Source organism: Apostichopus japonicus, chromosome 5, assembly GCF_037975245.1.
Source record: "Apostichopus japonicus isolate 1M-3 chromosome 5, ASM3797524v1, whole genome shotgun sequence".
Classification (NCBI taxonomy): Eukaryota; Metazoa; Echinodermata; class Holothuroidea; order Aspidochirotida; family Stichopodidae; genus Apostichopus; species Apostichopus japonicus.
In genome coordinates, this window is record NC_092565.1 from 7,489,800 (window position 1) to 7,510,020 (window position 20,221).

Here is a 20,221-nt window from a genome sequence, read left to right on the forward strand (position 1 = left end):
TAGTAATTACAATACACTCTCCACAATGATACCCTCAAAATACAAATGTTAACCGCATCAATCAGTAACGATTCACAGCAAAATATTGCTGAGAAAATTTATAAAAATATACCAATTAGTTACAAATCCTCCAGTACAGGACAACTTTTAAACCATCATTTGTAAGTCACAAATCTCTTACAGAAAAAAAATCTGATCCAGTTTGTCACTCTGTGCCAGCTACAAATGTAACAGCATTTTAAATATCTGTTTATTCAAAGTTCAATAAAATTCAAAACAAGTATTAAAAAAAGATCTATTATATTTTGTCCATTTAGGTCCAAACAATTTGAGTACCAAAAATTGTGGGGTCACGAGCACTGTTTGGGTCAAAACAAACTTTGGTTCACACTTTTTCTTTTTTTTTGTGAAAAAAATGTTGGTCCGAAAAACTGTTGGTCCAAAAATATAAAGTCCCAACATAAGTTTGGTCACAAAATATTGGGGTCACAAAACAACTTCTCTTGGTACAAACAAATTATTGGATGAAAAAAAAGGTCCGAACATTTTATTTTTGTCGGAACACAGAGACGTCGAAACAAAGGGGATGTCACCATTCTAGCACAATAAGTTGGTTCCCTGTTGCTGGAATATGAAGCACAGTGCTTACACATGTATGGTGCAACCATGGAGCTGCTACTCTAACGTAGCAGCACCCTGGTGCAACCCTGGTCACTTCACATACACAATGTTAGGGTCAAGTATCTCTCCAGATTTAATATGGCAAAACGTTAAGAACTGTTTAACTGTAATAGTAAACACCTTGTCTAAGGTTCAAACCCCAGAAGGTGAAATCTCAATATTCTGCCTTTCCTCCTTCCAATCTCCACCAGAGATATCATTTTGATTTTCTGCTCTTTTCCTCCTTCCATTCACTCCTTGATAAACACACTCCGTTCCATTTTTGAAGAAAAAAATTTCGATTAAAACATTGAACACTTCTATCGCTTAGCATGCAACTTCCGAGGAACAACACAAAACCGGAAAACATTTATGAACAACAAAGGTTTGATTTGCCTGCTTTGAAATCACGTACCACTGGCAAGCAGAGCCTTATATTCAGAGAGTTGCGACAACTCAGGTCCGGGAATTTTGGATCACGTGACCTCATGGCACCATTTTGGGGCCAACTAATTCTGGCCGTAAGATCAACAACAACGTACGTTCGAGCAGTCAACATCTGCGCTGCCATCACAGAATGCCTGGCTGTTCAGCGTGGGGCTGTTCGAATCGTCCCGAAAATGGGTCAGAGCTGTTCAGATTTCCAACAAACCCAGATCGGAGGAAAACTTGGAAGGCGAATGTAAACAGCTTCACTGGAAGGCGAACTCCAATCACAAACTTTGCGATGTGAGTACTTCACCTAGGCCTAGGCCTAGTACAATGAACTAAGTTTCGTAACACTAGGCCTAGCCTAGTCCATAACCAGGACTGTGGGTTACACCACACAGTCCTTACAGCTATGTATGGTGCACTGTGCAATGTACATACACACATACTGTAGTTAACAACACAGAAAACAGAGCATAATTTCAGGCATGAAAATGGTCTATTTTTAAAAAGTTCTGATCAAGAAAGTTGCGATGATGGGATGAGATCTGTTATAAGGTGCATAAAAATATCTCTGCAAAGTTTAGTGAGTATATTCCTTAAATTGAAGGCTCCAGCGTGGCAAGACAAATCGGGGATCTACGAAGCACAGTGTGCAATACAAAGCACCAAGGGCTAGCCTAGCCCCTAATGAAAAACTGCTCGACTCCATTGAGTCATGAGCTTGTTTGGATTATTATTTATGAAAATTTGGGTGGCGATCTGGCAGACAATTGAAATGATTAATCATTCTGCTTTGCACTTGATGATTTGAATTGAACTGGTCCAGAACTCCACTATCTTCTATTAAATAATATTGAAAAATTAGGTTACTAAAATATCACTGTAGGCTAGGTAAAAATATTTCCTAGAACATTGTGTCCTGTTAGAGGATAGCAGGTAAAACTAACAGAGTCAACTGAAAGCCATAGGCCTAATTAGGCTCAGGAATCATGTTTGTCCATGTCATACATAGGTACAGTATACAGATCCTAATTCATATTCTTACAACCGGGCAGTTCCAAGCAAAAGAGGACATACAGTAACCCAGGAAATTCAATTTGACTGAGCCTAGGCCTAGCATTTTACCGTGGTTGGCGGGCAACTCCCCCCCCGGCAATCCCCCCCCCAAAAAACGACTCTAATTTTCGACTTCTGACAACATATTTATGCTTCTGTTTGGGGGGAGAGGGTTGTCCGGGGGGTGTTGTCTGGTCACGATTACCTTATCCATTAATAGTAGAAGCCCATGCCTAGTAATAGAGGCACAATTGGTATTTTAAAGAATTTCTGACTTTTTGGATCCTATAGTATATAGATGCAGCTTTTTCAAGTTATTAGACATAAAATTCGTAGATAAAAGCCTGACTCTCATACAAAAATATTCTGAAGTAGATCTTTTCAAATTCCAGCAGCAGCTTAGTTCTCATAACGCTGAAATATCCTACTCACATATACCATATGTTTGCGATGTGAGTTCCAGATTAGTGGGAGGGATTAATTCATTTTTTTCCCGACGTGGCTGTTTATATCCGACCGACGAGACCAATTGTGATACCCCGAAACAATCACCCTCCCCTGCCCCACATGTCACCTTTAACCCTGCGCTCTAAATTTTGTGGGACTGGAACACAGACAAAATGTGATTGGTCCATTTAGTTACCATAGCAACCAATTTTCAAAGACCTAGCTTCATGATTTTGTGCACCATGTCAGTTCCAGTCACATGTCCAAATATCAACTTCGTCAGCCATTGCTAGCTCAAGTTACAGTTACTCCCAATTTTGACCAATCACAGGCTTTGTTTGGTTACCATGGCAACAATGGAAGAATGTACATTATTCCGCAACTGTGCAATATGTGTTACAATATGATATATAACCAGTCATAATACAATTTTACCGTACCAGAATATCAACTGTTGAATTTGGACTTCCAAATGTGCCAACCTCATCCCCTTGAACTTGAGCGCAGCCAATCCCTCCCCCCCCCCCCCTCCCGTTCGACACTCGACGACCTACTTACACAGCCTCGGCGCATAAAAGCACCACAACATGAGCAGGCCAAAAATAAAACCCAGAATCCCGCTCACACTTCTGCAATGCCATCGAAAAATTCCCCTATCCACCTGAACGCCCATTCCCACACATACTGTATGTTGCCCATTTGGCCCCAAAATGGGGCCCAAATTTCAGTTGTCGCAACTCTCTGTATATAAGGCTCTGCTGGCAAGATGCGTCGAGCGCCCTCTTTGGAAACTTCTTTTGCCAAAATTTACCCAAAATCGATTTCGCCCAAATGACGTAACCGGGGGTAACAGATGCTCAGGAGCCCAAATCTGCAACTCCCAGGTCCATATCTGCTTCCGTTCGGGAGATACGTGGTCCCAAAGGACCCGATAGAAATATGTGTTCTTTATAAGTGCAAAATTTGGAAAACCCCCTCTTTTCAGCCCCCTCTCTTGTCCTCTCTGAAACACCCATCGACATTAAAAGTAGACGTGGAGTAGAAGACACCCTTGTCTTTGTTATACACCAATTTCGTGTAATTATCTGACCGGGAAAGGCTTTTTTCGCTCAGTTTGCAACTTCAGAAGAACAATAGAAAACCGGAAAACTTTTCGGGACAACAAAAGGTTTTAAACCTTTGTTCGTCGTAAAAGTTTTTCACTCGTACTTTTTTTTGAGGTGAAAAAACTTGTTGTCGCAAAGGCGATAAATGTGTAAGTTTAAAGTGTGAAGCGTATTACATGTGGGACCTTCCCTTATTTCAATAATCTCGTTTAGGAATTGCAACACGACAAACACGGAACCGATACTGTATGGTACCTGGAATTATATACATTTATAAATGATGTTTACATGATAAAATATTGTAAATATTTATTAGGATTGTTACACTTCTTTGTTATGCAAATGAGGACTGTAATAACAATATTCCTACCAGGGAACATTAAATATCTGAAAAGTGAAGTGTCTCAGCCGAGGTCCTCATGACTCCAAGCAGGACTTAAAATACATTTCGGACATTTATTTTCGTGCTATGAACTCGCTATACCAGCGATAAAAAAGAAGTCTCAGAAATACCGTCCTTGGAATATCTGTGTGTTATACGTAATAAATCACGGAAGTTACCAGCTTGCCTTGACGTACGTCCTTTCAGTATAGGTACCCGTCCTAGGTAAACTATTTCCCAGAAACATTAATTGCCCTAGCTGTAAAAACAATCACCAGTAGCCTAGTGATTCTCGAGAACTAGTGAGTGGTTATAACCGAAACAAACGACAAACGCAGTACCATAATCAAGATTGCGAAATTCAGTTTTACAAGATGGTATAAACCCTAAAAATTTCACATGTTAGTTTTGCTGAAAGTATACCAGTTAGTATTTTGAGTTCAGACGATATCTAAGAATATGACTTATAATATATTTCCGACTGTCGCCAGCTTCAATTCGGAATTTCCGACTGTCGCACTCTAACTTTTCTGACTGTCGCACTTTTCTTTTCATATGTTCTTGTAATTTGTGAGTGACATAAAATTTTCGATCAAAATTGACCTTTAATCAGTCATATTTACCACGTTTTCCTCGTCACATTGAGAAATTGTATCTCGCGATCCTTATACTCCACCATACAAAACTTTGTATGATTTTGAATACTCTAAAAAAAAATACAACGTTCGCCAGCTTCAATTCGGATAATTTATGTATTAATTTTGCTATTGGGTGGGTCGACCCTGTTCACTTGCTTCAAGTAAGTTCAGGATATACAGGGACGTAGCCAGGGGGAGCAGGGGAGCGACTGCTCCCCCCTTTCAGTGTCGAAAAATATGTTTAAAAACTGTTGTTATTACACTGCTAAAACACAGTGATAACGATGTTTGTTTTTAGGCCACTGCACATCTGGCTGTCTTACAAAATATGAAAGTTTATATTGTCCATCAGTTAAGTTCGTCAAATGTATTTCTGATATATTATGTAAAAGAACATGTAAAAGAATTCAAACAGGAAAACAAAATCTGCTGATAATATGATATCATATGATAATGATGAAACTGGCAACAAATTGCACCAGATCGCATCTAAGGACCTTCAATTGTTCAAAAAATCTCAAAGGGGAGGGGGACACCCCCTCCCATTAGACCCCTCCCCATATCAATCGCAAAAGGTGCTCCCTCTTTCAAACTCCTGGCTACGTCATTGGGATATACATTGTCTCTATGGTATACAATTAAAACACCAATGCTAATCTATGGAAACTTAAAAGTGCCCTCAACATAAGCAAAAACTTTGCCCCATAAGGTACAAATGTATCGAAAAAAGTTCGGAACATAAGTGCAGTCGCGAAAGATGGGATGTCTGACTGACACTGACCGTATCGTTGACGATTAGTGCGGGGGTGGGGGTACAAGGCAGCAGTCGGAATTTTCTGGCTCCAAAACCCATCCAGTTGGAATTTCAGCCACTACACCCCCCCCCCCCAATCATCAGGCCTTAGTTACGTCCCTGGGTGAGCCTGACATTTGTGGAAGGTGGGAAAAGGTTAACGGGAGTTATTATTAGACTTCAGTTAAGCTTAGCTTAACTGAAGTCAAATAATAACTCCTGTTCGCTTTTCTGTTATTAACTTTTACTTACGTAGAACGTACAGTTAGGCTACACTTATTAAATTACAACTTAGGCTAGTTCCAACTGCAACGTGAGACGCAAATGTTTCGTTTCCTCTTCAAAATTCGTTCATTTGCAAAGAATTGTTGACAGTCTCTCATCTTGACTGCATTCCACAACCTACTATTTAGCCGAAATGGAGAACCGCGGTATCGGAATATGGAGACGACTGGCAAGCAAATACTTGGTCAAGCCAGGGAATTGTTACGGCTTATGTGATTTTTGTAAAATCATATTTGTATGAAGTGTAAATAAAGCTGAGAGTTAAGCGCGCGGTCGCGGTGAATTTGCCATTTTTGTTGTTGAGAACATTGCAATGTAAACAAAAAGGTTTTCATAAAAGCGACATGGCCAAGTTCACCCCTGAGCCTCTGTTCAGGGTGAAGGCTCAGTCACAGTGGGTTTTATTATATTTTGAATCCGCTTAGCTACAGTGAAGTTGCAGTCGTGAGTCGTGGTGGTGATACATACTGTAGACCAAAGCTAGTTCGTTTGAAGACTGCGATTGGCATTTCCGGAGGCAAAATGAGGTTTCAAATCTGCAGAGTATGCATATGGGCCTAGTTTAAGTTAGGCCGAATTATTTTGCATTTAACAATTCAGGCAATTTGAAAATATCAAGGTATAGGTCCTGGCAGAAGTGACACATGGACAAGTAGCCTACTTTATGTAGTACATGTATAGAATAATTTATATAGCATTGCAAAATGGGCATAGCCTACTGTTAATATGCAAGTGCAAAGATGCATGTGCACAGGTTTTGCACAAAATCTCTGTGACAAAGTTTAGAGCCTTTGAAACTGCTACTCCAACTTTGAACACTAAATTGTACCCTGTATGGTAAGTCTTAACGTGAAGCTAGGTGCATACTAGCAAATAGAGTTTGAGTTTGATTTATTTTCACATAATATAAATAAAATGGTGAATAATTAAATTTCAAGGAGGTGGAGGAGGACTGAAGAAGCAGAGCTTTTACCAGCAGGCCCCCTTTACAAAAACAAAAAACAAAAAATTACAAAGTATAGGCTTTAGGCTAAGTTCATACCAGTATTTTAAGTTGAATAACCATTTCAATTTGAAAGTAAAATGAATTTTGTATAGCACTTGATGTAAACATGGCATCACAGGTCATTATTGCACCATGAAATCATTCAAATCATGAATGAAATGTCAGTCAAGTTAACTTAAATATTCTGCATCCTACAACAACCTCATAGCTGCATGGCCTACTTCATTGTAGAAAGTCTTAAGTTATTATCTAAAGTTGTGATAGATATAGCTATCCATATCAACAAAAGTCTCAACAGTCATTAATCCTTTCTTTTTTTTTCTTTTACTTCATACTTGCATACAGTTTAAATTCCTCTCTCTTCTCAAATATACATCTTGCATGTTTGTATTTTCACTATATACCTTTCATTCTATGATGATGTTACTTTTTTGTAAAGATTCACACATAGCTTCTTAGCAACAGCCGTGCACCCTAAATCATAGTATTTGATGTACAGTACTGTCAGTTTTTATTGGGGGGGGGGGGGGGAGTATACTCAAGTAGTATATTTACTATATTATTTGGTGCAGAAGAACTTAAATGCTATTTTTGGGGATGAAAGGTTTACAGCAAACGGTAATTTTATAGTGTTATTCAGTATGTCAGACGAGGTATTAGTTCATCACAAACAAGTCATTAGCGATCTGTAGTTGGCCACTGTACTGTGTTTCATTGCAAATTGTTTGCTGTCAATAAAGTATTGCTTACTGGGGGGACATTTATTTTGTTAATTAACCTTTATCCTCAGGGATTTTGAAAGAAGGTAATAGAATGCTAGTACATTCTTTTCACTTAGAATCACTGCACAGCTTATTGTGCTATAGGTAGTTCATTACCAGTTCATACAAATTTAGGGACTTTGTGATCTAATAATTTATAATCAAACAATGACTTGAACGATAATTAACAATAAAATTATGGTACATAATAAATAGTAGTCATGTAGTCATGAATATGATATGAAAGGATGTCTTTTTACTATATTTATAAACAAACAATTCCGAACAAATGAGTCGTTGCAAGAGTGTGCAGTCAGTTTGTTTGGAGGGGTGGGGGGAGGAGAGGGTGGGGAGAAAAATTCTTCTATCTGAGCCATTATGTGGCATGTTAGGACACAAAAGTGTAGAAGTGTCCTACTGTAACCTCCCATTAATACTGAGAAGTTGTGATTGCCAAGGCTCCACACAGTTTGGCTCCACACTAAGATTTCCTCCCCATACGCCCCACAAACTTTAGCTAAAATTGTTTTCAAATTTTGTGACCTTGAATTCCTTTTTTTTCTTGATATCCTGTTTTTGCAATCCATTTTACTTATTGACGGAGGTTATCTCAATTGACTTTTGCACGATTTGTTTGTTTGTTCAATGGGTTATAAACTCTATGGAGAGGTTACCCTGTTTGTTACAGAAGTTTACTAGCTTGTTTACCGTGATACGATAACTTCGACGAGTGATGTCAATTCTATTTTGATCATTAAAAGGAGATCTTCGTTTCCTTTTCTTTTATTTTCAAAAGGCTAAAACTATCCATGCAATGATGATGTCCCCTGGTTGTTATTTGATTTCAACAGAGGTCAAAGCCTGAAAACAGGCTTGTAAATATGAGGCCCCCAGAACGGTGAAGCTTGGATTAAGTCAAATGATAATATGTTTATCACCTTTGGTGAGCACAAGAACCCTTTCTGAAATTGGTGAAGGTCATTTGAGATGAACAGCGGTCAAGTATGAAAAACATCATTTTCAACACAACATCATGATTGAAGTTTATACTTGGTAGGCAATTCTAACCTGGTGAATACAAGAACTCTATTGGAATTGGTGAAGGTCATATGAGATTAACAGTGTACACGCATGAAAACTTTGTAAAACACAATAACTCACAAAGTAAATCTTAGTTGAAATACTTACTTGACATGTAGTGCTCACTTGGTGAGTACTAGAACCCTATTGAAATTGTTGGAGGTCAAAGGTCATTTAAGGTTTAAATTGATCAGTTGGCTTTCTGATTTTAAGAAACCTATCAAGTTTAGCTTAAAGTTAAAGTTGATCCGACTATGACACTTTCTAAGGTTGAATATTACTTAGTTGTTACTGATCTATATGATGTTTATATGAGTGCATTGCTTCATCAAATAAAAGATCATCCTCATTAAAGACCTTTTCAATATTTACAGTCAGATTAAAATCCATATATATTCAATCATATTTACATATATTGTAGTAAAATGATACTATCAAAGATAGCAAGTGCCGTTCATTCTTTTCCACCAAATTACGGTCAAATTTGAACATCAATAACTACGGCCTTCATATAACACACACCTAACCAAGCCCTTCTGATGTATCTTCTTTCAGATTCTATGAGACATAGAAAGCAAGAATGCCGACAGACAGATTGCAGAACTTGCAGGTACTGCTACCGTCTGACCAACGGGTACAGCCGCTAGTCGAAGAGAACAAGGTCCGGCATAAGATAACAGGTAGTACATATACCACATGATACTGGAAACTGATCATGTTATTATAATGACACTAGCACAGAGCTTGCAGAATTCAGTCATGAAATAGGTTTAGAGCAAGATGAATTTAATCAAGTGTACAGTTATAGGTGTGTGCTGAGTGGCATGTTGTAAACTGTTCAAGAATCCCCTGGGACCTGTCATCACTTCATATTATCATTGATTTCTTGTTATTTATGAGCCATGACTAATTCTTGAGAAATAACCTTGTACATATCATAAAATGACTATCAAGTATTTTCATTCTTTCAAGCTGAAATGAATACTCCTGAAAAGCTTCTTTTCACATATTTGAATATAAGTTATTCCACAAATTGTGTGATGCTCTAAAGTTGGTAAGCCAAACTTGAAGGTTTACAGTCCTTTTTAAGGCCAAGTCCCCCCTCACACGACTTTACACACTTTAACCCCTGGTCATTGGTGACTTATCACGCGCCCACACACCAAAGTGTGCACAATTCAAAGCAATCCCTCCGCAAGGGCCACTACAGCGCACCACATATACGTGTCCCCCTGGGGACTTCCATAGGGTGAAGCCACAAACCAGTTCTCACAACTAAACTTACAAGTTTACTTTACCTCGCAAGTACTCATTTATACACCTGGGTGAAGAGAGGCCACAGAGATGAGGTGCCTTGCCCCAAGGACACATGGTAATGATCTGGCCAGGACCTGGGTGAAGAGAGGCCACAGAGATGAGGTGCCTTGCCTCAAGGACACATGATAATGATCTGGCCAGGACTTGCGTGAAGAGAGGCCACAAAGATGAGGTGCCTTGCCTCAAGGACACATGATAATGATCTGGCCAGGACCTGGGTGAAGAGAGGCCATGGAGATGAGGTGCCTTGCCCAAAGGACACATGGTAATGATCTGGCCAGGACTTGAACCTGAATCCTTAGATCGCCAGTCCATTTGCCTTAACCACTTGACCACAATGCTTATAAGGGAGGTGTAGGGATATCTACTGCTTAATTCTTGGAGTACATCATAAACAATGTGAAGACTTGCAACTTCTGAAAAACTTTGCTTTAAAAACAAAAACCAAATGTTGATTGTCATTGGTATCTGCAATAAGAAATGTTTCCTTTAAAATGAATTTTGAATGTCAAAAATTGAACCCTCCCCCCACCAGTTTGTCTTTTCGTTTCCTGAGCGCGGGCCAATTTAATGTCCCTTACGCTTGTAAGAGGGTGTTTAATGGCATTTTATACAATCCTTCATAATTCAAAGAAGAGGGTAATGAAGATAGAGTAAGAACATTAGTAGTGTTATCAAACCGCTCGGTGTAAATTTGGATGTGAAATTATATCCTGCTAAGTTAATTGTTCTATCTTCGGGACACAGCTTATACACTTGTCCTTGATTAATACAACAACATATTATGTTGTCATATGAAACAGAAATTTCTTGGAATTGTCTGTTTGGAAGATCTATATCGAGCATGAAGGGGGGAGTCCCATCATACAGAAAGATGATTCAGTTCCTGATATTAAAAATTGTAGGATAAATTGCCTTAGGACTGTCTGGTGATAAACAATCCATTGTGATTAATTGTTTGGCTGAATTCTCATGATTGCCATGGTTACTGTAGTCACAGTAACTATTAAAATTCTGTAAGTTGTTGTCATAGTCATATTTTTGCATATTCTGCTACTAGTCATGTTTGTATGAGTCATTAGTGGGTAGAAGGTGCAGTCACATACCCAAAGAAACTTGCATGACATTGCAAAGCAAAATATGAAACACCATGGCTAGAATTAGCCTAGGCTAGCTAACACAGTGTCATAATGTACTCAGTTACACATAGATATGTCTGTAACTTCATTGATTGCATTAGAAACCTACATACTAATGATTTGTATCGAATTGGTTGTACCATAATCGTTTATCGTAAGTTAGTGTTTACAGCAACTTATCAAATTCCTAACTCAAAAGTGTAACCATGGAAACTGTATAAACTAGAAATGTTCAACAATGCCAGGGACCTTTGAAAAGTAGTTATACTGTACGTATGTTTGTGAATGTGTTTATATAAAAAAGACCCTAAGGGTACAAATTATAGACAATGAAACAGAAAGAATTTAAGTAACTTGGTGGAAGGTATAACTGCTAATAAGCGTGGCAGAAAAAACACTTAATTCTTCTTGTTGCACTTTATAGTCCCTTGTGAGAGTGAAAGGGCCCCCTTGACTAAAGATTAAATTGAATTGATTATTTAGCTAACTTTCTGAAAATCCGCACATTTGATTTGTCCGTAAGAACGTGTAAATTAATACTTGATTCTGAATATTTGCTGATGCTATATACATGTGCTAATATTCACAATATGTGATATATACATGCAGACTTGAAGTGGATTTGCATGTTCAAGTACCCATCCTCAAGTATTTTTACTCGACAAGTTATGGAATTCTTCCTTTTATTGAGAGAAGTGCTAGATTACATACTTTACTATTACATCCCCTTGGAGCTTAGTATTTGTAACTCATACCATGGGACATTCAACAGGTCTGCAGTACCACTGTAGTCATACTCCTCCTTGGAGCCTAGTACTTGTATACTCTTACTCATACCATGGGACATTCTATAGGTCTGCAGTACCACTGTAGTCATACTCCTCCGTGGAGCCTAGTACTTGTATACTCTTACTCATACCATGGGACATTCTATAGGTCTGCAGTACCACTGTAGTCATACTCCTCCGTGGAGCCTAGTACTTGTATACTCTTACTCATACCATGGGACATTCTATAGGTCAGCAGTACCACTGTAGTCATACTCCTCCGTGGAGCCTAGTACTTGTATACTCTTACTCATACCATGGGACATTCTATAGGTCTGCAGTACTACGGTAGTCATACTCCTCCGTGGAGCCTAGTACTTGTATACTCTTACTCATACCATGGGACATTCTATAGGTCTGCAGTACTACTGTAGTCATACTCCTCCGTGGAGCCTAGTACTTGTATACTCTTACTCATACCATGGGACATTCTATAGGTCAGCAGTACCACTGTAGTCATACTCCTCTGTGGAGCCTAGTACTTGTATACTCTTACTCATACCATGGGACATTCTATAGGTCTGCAGTACCACTGATGCATACTCCGTGGAGCCTAGTACTTGTATACTCTTACTCATACCATGGGACATTCTCTGCAGTACTACTTTACTCATACGCTCATTGAAGCTAATTGTAATTGTTTTTTTGTCAATTTATTTGAGAACATAAAAGAAAATTAGCTGAAAATGAACATGCACTTCATTTTCTTGTTAGATATCATGTGATCTAATTAAAGGAAGATTTAAATCAGTGTGATCTAAATTATAAACAAACCACTTTTGTACACCAGTATTCGAATAACATCATAAAATGATGAACGTTGATTCCAGATATAGATATTATAAGCCTTTAAAAGCCAACTGTTGAGGCCGGGGGGGAAATACCCATTTAGTTTTGCAATAATACCTGTCTTGCAAAACAGGGCCTTAATTTTAGACTGTCACCTGGCTATTTTTGAACTCTTAACATTGAAAGGCTAGCTGCTACACCTGGGTTAAACACCTACATTCAGTTCCTGATACAATGTCTTCAGTTCCTGATACAGTGTCTGGGACTTTTGGTATTGCTGCTTTGAAACATATATCACTATAGTGCACACTGTTTCCTGTTATATCTGCAATGCCTGGACTTGTGAGTGCAAGGAACTGATTTGCTAGTCATACATTTTGTAGACTTTATAACATCATTTGCTAACTAAGTATGAACCCTTCAGTTTGAACTTGGATGTTGGATGTCCTGCACGTTTTTGCTCTTTTTCCAGCCTTGTTTTAACTCAGCTAAAGTAAAACGTAAGTACATGTTTTGTTTTGAGGAACAATACCGATATATAGTATTACGATATTTATAGAGTAGACAGTATGTTGCACGCTCTATTTGGTTCCATATATATAAAGTCCATGTATAGAGTTTGTGTATCTGGTAGTATATGGATACACACTGTGCATATGGATAAGAAAACTAGTTGACCGAATTATATTGAATGTGACATGCTATCCCAGAATTACCGGAACTTATAATTCTGGTAATTATTAACTATCATTAAAAATAGAAAAACGTAGAAAAAAGAGAGTTTTGAAAAGGTTGGTGATCAAAATTGTGTACTTGGCAGCAATTCCAAACCATGGGCATCATATCTATATAAATATTGATCAATTGGTATCTGGAACTTAATTGATACTGTACAATATCACAATATCAAGCCATACATACATATTCTAAGCAGAAATTTATATATATATATATATATATATATATATATATATATATATATATATATATATATATATATATATATATGTATATCATGTCAGGATTTGCTCAGTATATGATATATACACATAGAGGGGCAACAACAACCTAAGGAGGGTCACAATACCTGTGTCCTGGAATTACTTGAAAAGCTTTTGTACACAGATGGGTGGAGGGGGACAGTGGTCTGCTTAGGAGGGGTACCATCCCCTGTGCACTGGTCTTGCTACGAGCTTGATTTGTGCTAAAAACTGTTTGGAAATTTAAGTGACACTCTTTACTTTAATGAGTCATCAATGTTGGCGCCCAAATTGTTATCAACATTAAAAGTGCTTTCCTATGGTCGCATTGAATCTCCCAATTTAATTTTTTGGACATCTTGACTGAGACTAGTTAAATTAGACCATGAGGGTGGCATTAAAATGCTTGTTGAAGTTGGAGCATGAAATAACCATGAATTTGAACTTGTAACAGTCTAGCATATTTTAAATCAAAACTGATGGCCGACTTTAACCTGTACTACATTGCAAGGTTGAGTATATTTACAGTGATCCATAGAAAAATAAAAAATTTCACCGGGCGTTACTTTTGTAGTTTTATACATGGTTTGGAGTATGGTTACATGCCAGAGTGTGACAATTAATTGCAGCATAAAAATGACTGCTGTTTTCCAAATCTTTTGGAAAATGCTATTGGGTCTGTTTTGGTTCTATACAGTCATCATGTTATATATACATATATAATGTATTGTCTTTGTGTGTGTCCATTTGTAGTTATGTGAATTTGACAGACCTTTGATGTAAATAACAATTGAGACAGAGGTGAATAATTGTTATCTTGTATATTTTGTCTTTTTTCTCTAGTTATCTCTTCAAGAGATGGTTCTCTGCGGGAAGGAAAGTTGCGGGGCGAATCTCCCAGAGGATGCAAACTTTTGCCTAAAATGTGGAGAACATGTTGAGGATCCAAGTGGTGAGGAATGTCTTTTCTATTCTTCCTTAATATATGGTGGTTAATGATATTTTTGTAGTTACTAGTGGCATTGCCAACAAAATCATTTCAATTTAAATAATCGTTGAATTTCAATCTCAGTGTTTTGTAACATCACTGACGTTATACTTTCGATCGTGACTCAAGCTGTGGGTCCCTCAGATGATGTAACGTAATAATAATGATAATAATATTTGATTTTTATATAGCGCTTTATACCAGCGATAGGTCTCAAAGCGCTTTACAGACATTATATTACCCCTGGTCAATGATAACCTGTCCCAGAGACAATCCCTCCAGTCGGCAGCAGTTATATACTGCGCCCAATGACAAATTACCTCACAGGTACCCATTTAACCCTGGGTGGAGAGAGGCAAGCATCTTGCCCAAGGACACAACGTAATGAACTAGGCAGGAATCAAACCAGCAATCCATTGATCACGAGTCCGACGCCTTAGTCAATTGGCCACCACGCTCTCTTAATCTTGACCTGAAACACTTCATGTGCTATAACTTGAGGGGTTACATCAACATTGACTTAAATGTGAATTATGCTGCAACATGTCTCCATCCCTCTCCATACTGACCCATTTCATCCCCTCCCCTTCCCCACTGACCCATTTCACCCTACACCCTCCACAATGACCCATTGAACCAACCATTCTCTCCACACTGACCAATCCCCTCCCCAACCCAATTTATCCCACCCCCTGTACACTGACCCATTTCACCCCCATCGCATCCCCACTTACATATTCCTTACCATTGACCCATTGCATCCCCTCCCACCAGACAAATTTTTGAGGGGGTCTGTTACCATCTCCATCATTTTCCTTTTCCTAACCACTCTTGAAGTTAACGAGAAATACTTTTAATGTGGCAAAAAGACTACCCATCTATTTACAAGAACTGTATCTTTCTACATGCAATCTATTCCATTAGTTACTAGCATGAGCCACACTTAAGATGAGATGTTTACTTTTAATACCTATATCGCCCCCCCTCCCAACTTCCCCCTCCCAACTTCCCCCTCCCACCCCAATGATGAAGCTTGTTGTGATGGTGGTGGTTGTGATGATCAATAATGATCATGGTGGTGGCAATAATGGCACCGGTCTTTAATAGTGACGATCAATGGACAGTGGATGGTGGTGATAATTATGGTGGTGGAGATGGACAGGAGGAGGTGTTGGTGATTGTGATACATAGCTGTAGAGCTGCAAATCATGATTGCATTTATAATGTTTTTATGTTTTGACAACTAAAATTTTCCTTTAATCAAACAGATTCTGCAGTTGAAGAAAAGATCCCATTCGACAAATTTGAATGCGACTTTCAACCGGTGAGCCAAAAATCTTATAAAATAGCAACAATGTATAACTTCAGAGGAAGAGTTCAAGTATGACAATTTTCTTCACATTTTACAAAAACAAATTATGTTCAAGTTGGCAGAACTTTTGAAATTACAAAGTTCTTTCTCAGTATAGTTCTTCCTTGTAAATTTTCCCCAAATGAGATTTTGTAAATATACGCAGTAATCTTTTAAAGTTTTGTGACCATTTTTCTTGTTTCCTCCCCTCTGTTAATATTTAGTGTTTCTCTCATTTGGTTTATTAGGAGTTTATAATCATACTGGTTCTTCAGTATACACATTGTTAGTTATTTTCAGGTTTTTTGTTGTCGTTTTTTCCCCATTTCTCTGGTGCATGGTTAGACTTGGAAGTAATACCTAAAGATTCTAGACAAGGTCATTGCGATACAGTTATCCCAGCCAAAATGTCACGTTAACTTGTCAATTTTTAATCTTGATGTTCTAGGTCCAATTGAAAAGTGGTTTAATGACTATTCGATGTGACACCAAGTCTAACACGAAGGAGTTGCTCATATCGGACCGGATGACAACCAGATTGGATCAGAGCCTAGACTTGTCCAAGTTTGAAATTATACCCAGTCCCGACAACCGTAGTGTACGACTAATTAGCACACCGGGACTGGACTTTCCGACTTTAAATTTTTCTTTCAAAAACAGGTAAGCAGTGAAATGAAAAAATAGAGATTCTTTGTTTGGCTAGCTGTTGGCCAGTTGTGACAGTAAATATTAGCTTAAATTTGTCTCAAACTTGCCCTTTTTTTTTTTTTTTTTGCTGTTCCTTTCTATGATTAAGATATATCTTTGTTATTCTAATATATTGTTTTATTGTCGAATCCATTATTACTCTATTGAGTGTCACACTGGTCAATTTTGATGTAAGAGGTCACATGAGGTCAAAACGGGAAATTCATATCAAAGTCTACTCCTCTGCCAGTTTTTGTGTTATTGTGATTTTAGTTGGCCATGCATGGGGATCATCACTTAATGGGCTACAAAAGTGATTTATTTGTAATATGGTCAAAGGTCATCTCAGGTCTTTTGAGTTATATCAAATACTGCCTCAGAAACATTTACAAAGATGTACTTGGTCATTGTGTGTTTTGGAGCATCACCAGCCATGGGTTTCTTGACTAGGTTTCCTTCTCAACGTGGGCCTAACTAGTTTCTCAACTGAGACGCCTCTCAACCAGGTCCTACTGGGTTCCTGTGATTGTAACTGAACTGAGCTTTGCAACTAGGATTTCTGTCAACACAATGTCTGAGCTGTGTTTGGATGTTACTGTAAACCAGGCTCAACTGTGCCTCAACAACATGATGTTCAGTTTATACTAAATTTAACAGTAGTTAGCCATCTTGAGATAATGTTTTTGCAAGCCAGCATGTCACCTACTTACACTCCCACTCACAACAATACATGTACATACCATTTTCACTACATGAGACACCAGTAAGAGACAAACAGTGTACTTGCAATACAAAACTATTTTGTAATTCTTGGAGTACAACTAACCATTACATGCTTGACATCAGATGATATGTAGTTGAGCTACTGCGTCATCTAGTTGCATATTTGTAAAGGTACATAGATACAGCAGAAAGGGCGATAGATCACATAGACACAAGCCTATAGCCAAGTTTATACAGGTACTATACTTCCTTATTTGACTGGTGCCAGACTTTACACCCCACCTATTCTTGTGAGAGGCTCTCAATATTCAAACCAGGGGTCCCGTGATTGATTGAAGATCTGTCTGACGAGACAGTTAAATTTAATTGGTCATGCACTGCAACCTGAAAGGAATAAGCAGTACCTGGATGAGTAACATTGCAAGAAAAGAAAATATTGAAGCAGTAGACAAACAAATTACCGTGACAATTGTCACAATTATTTATGAACCACACCAGGAAGAATGAACTATACTGTAGGCACTATAATGAACAGATCATATTAAACAGGAAAATAATTCATCTGTATAAACTTATCAAACAGGGTGTCAAACCATTGATTTGTTGAAAGAAAAGGTACTGATGGTCACCGTTTTTTAGTACGGTAGCTATCAAACACAGTTTAATTCATTCGAAAAAGTTTGACATCCTATTAAAAAATATAATAGATGAGGAAGTTTATTACAAACCACATATAGACCTGTGTACTGTAGTACGTCACAACGATAAAAAAAGAAAAGTTTTATTTAGAGACATTGGAATAATGGTGTTTGTATGCATGGGGGTGAGTAATAGATTTATCTAGTAAACATTCTCTTTGAGGGAATTTTCCAACAAGGAACTAACTTAGGTGTTGGAAAGTGGTAAACAACGTTTACCCAATAAATTGTTGCATCATACAGTTGTCTACACATCTGTGTCTATATATCAACTCAGTTTTCTTAATGCGAGCAACAACGTACAACACTTTGCCAGATAACTCGGCATTCTGTGACTCTATGTGCATGGTTGTATCTCATTTACGATGAAATATGTCAATGGGAAGTTTTCATTTTGAAGCAAAGTCAATTCTTATAGCTGCTCATCATGCTAATGGCAACAATACCGTATCAGGTTTTGCTCTTTACAGGAATAGTTATAATCAATGTTGTGCAGCACTCCTGACCACGAGACCAACCTCTTCGGTCGAACACGATCGCCCAAGTCCTAGCGTTACACCTCGTCGGCCCAACGAGTGCAGTTCTGTGGGCAAATCCTTTGGGATTGGCGTTCTACAAAAGCAAACATTGGTAATCATGTTTCTGATTTCCTGTCAAAAATTTGAGTAATTTATACATCTTGAGGGATGTGTGTAGGTTACCTTTCAAAATAGAAAACATCTAGCTATATCTAGCTAAATAATATATTGAAACAGACTGCAGTTAAGGTTGAGGTTCCAAACAAACAAATGGGAAAACACTTGAAGGGAATTGAGAGAAATGGAAGGAGAAAATGTAGGAAAAAGTAAAGAAACATGAAACAATTTTGATTAATTAGTTCTGACACTAATAAGTGTCTATAATTATTTATAGTTTAGACAAATGCAGTCATGTTTATAGTCTGAAAAGAGAGTAACATTACACAAATATGATGTGGTTTAATAAACTTTATGATTTGTTCATCATAAATGGACGTTACCTTAGGCAGAATATGAATTTTGGTATCTTGTGAAACCAAACTAAAATATTAAAACCGAATGCATAATTCATGCCATTTGAAAGGAAAAAATAGTCACTTTTATGGGTTAAAAAGTGTATAAGAGAAATTGATATCATTTTCAATATTTGCAATATAGTTACATTTTAGCTTCAGTTTCATGATCTTTTCACTTTACTGTATAGAATCCACCTCATCTTCCGAATGTGGGATCATAACCTTAAATGACGAGATGGAGGGCTTGATGCTCAGAGGAGCTGGTTGTAACGCCTAAAATAAAAGGAAGAGTTAGAAAACAAATTTTCATTCTCTTGAAAGATTCTCTTTGGGTCTGTTTTTTATTTACATTTTTGTTCGCATATGAAGATTGTTCTTGGTGCAGCAGGCTAGAAATGCCGCATCCAAACACCTGATCCCTTTAATTCATGGAATTCATACATATGTCAAGAATTTTAATTTTTTTAAATTATCATTCTGGGCTCTACTGCAATGCGAGAAAGTATACGGCTGATCGGTTTATAGACCTCAACAGAAAGAGCCTTTGTACAGCTAGCCCAGATGGTGGTGGGTTTCAAATTAAGAGCTTAAACTTCCTTCTCCCGGGCACTTACTTTGGCTTGATGTCTTGCAGTTTTCTCTTTGTCTCTGAGAGACGCAGAAATGCCTTGTGATACAAGACTAGATTCATAAGGATGTGTTTATGTCATTTTTATCCTTCTACTTGTAGTGAAGTGAAATTTTGTAGTGTGCACCCTTTGAGTATTTACATGTATTACGTAATATACTGTAATCGTCAGTTTTTAGCGTTAGTTGTTTGCACGTATGTATTTCTTCAGTTCTGTATACGTCGTTTTAATGGCAGCATCGTCCCTGCAGAGCTCCGGGGTTCGCCTCGTAACCCCGTATTATTTTGTCATAGTTTACTTAATCTTGGGTCGTAAATAGCCCAGATTTACCTGTATCTTTACTATCTGGAGTCCTTGAGTAGATGTCACCCTTTTTAGAGGCAGGATGCCTCAGGTTTTGGATGGTTCGGCTTC

General features: G+C 37.9%; 1 protein-coding gene across 3 annotated transcripts in view; it reads left to right on the plus strand.

The window, feature by feature from the left end:
* The first annotated feature begins 1,192 nt into the window (after window positions 1-1,192).
* Window positions 1,193-20,221, plus strand: part of LOC139967479 (uncharacterized) — a 29,612-nt gene continuing 10,583 nt past the window's right edge. The window contains exons 1-7 of one of the 3 annotated variants that reach the window (XM_071971344.1): window positions 1,193-1,389; window positions 9,202-9,326; window positions 13,191-13,218; window positions 14,542-14,650; window positions 15,955-16,010; window positions 16,486-16,697; window positions 18,616-18,775. In XM_071971344.1, the coding sequence (XP_071827445.1) occupies window positions 14,557-14,650; window positions 15,955-16,010; window positions 16,486-16,697; window positions 18,616-18,775 (522 nt within the window). In that variant the 5' untranslated portion in view covers window positions 1,193-1,389; window positions 9,202-9,326; window positions 13,191-13,218; window positions 14,542-14,556. Of the gene's footprint in view, window positions 1,390-9,201; window positions 9,327-13,030; window positions 13,219-14,541; window positions 14,651-15,954; window positions 16,011-16,485; window positions 16,698-18,615; window positions 18,776-20,221 lie in introns of those variants that run through there. The other 2 variants (XM_071971346.1, XM_071971343.1) reach the window with 2 other exon arrangements.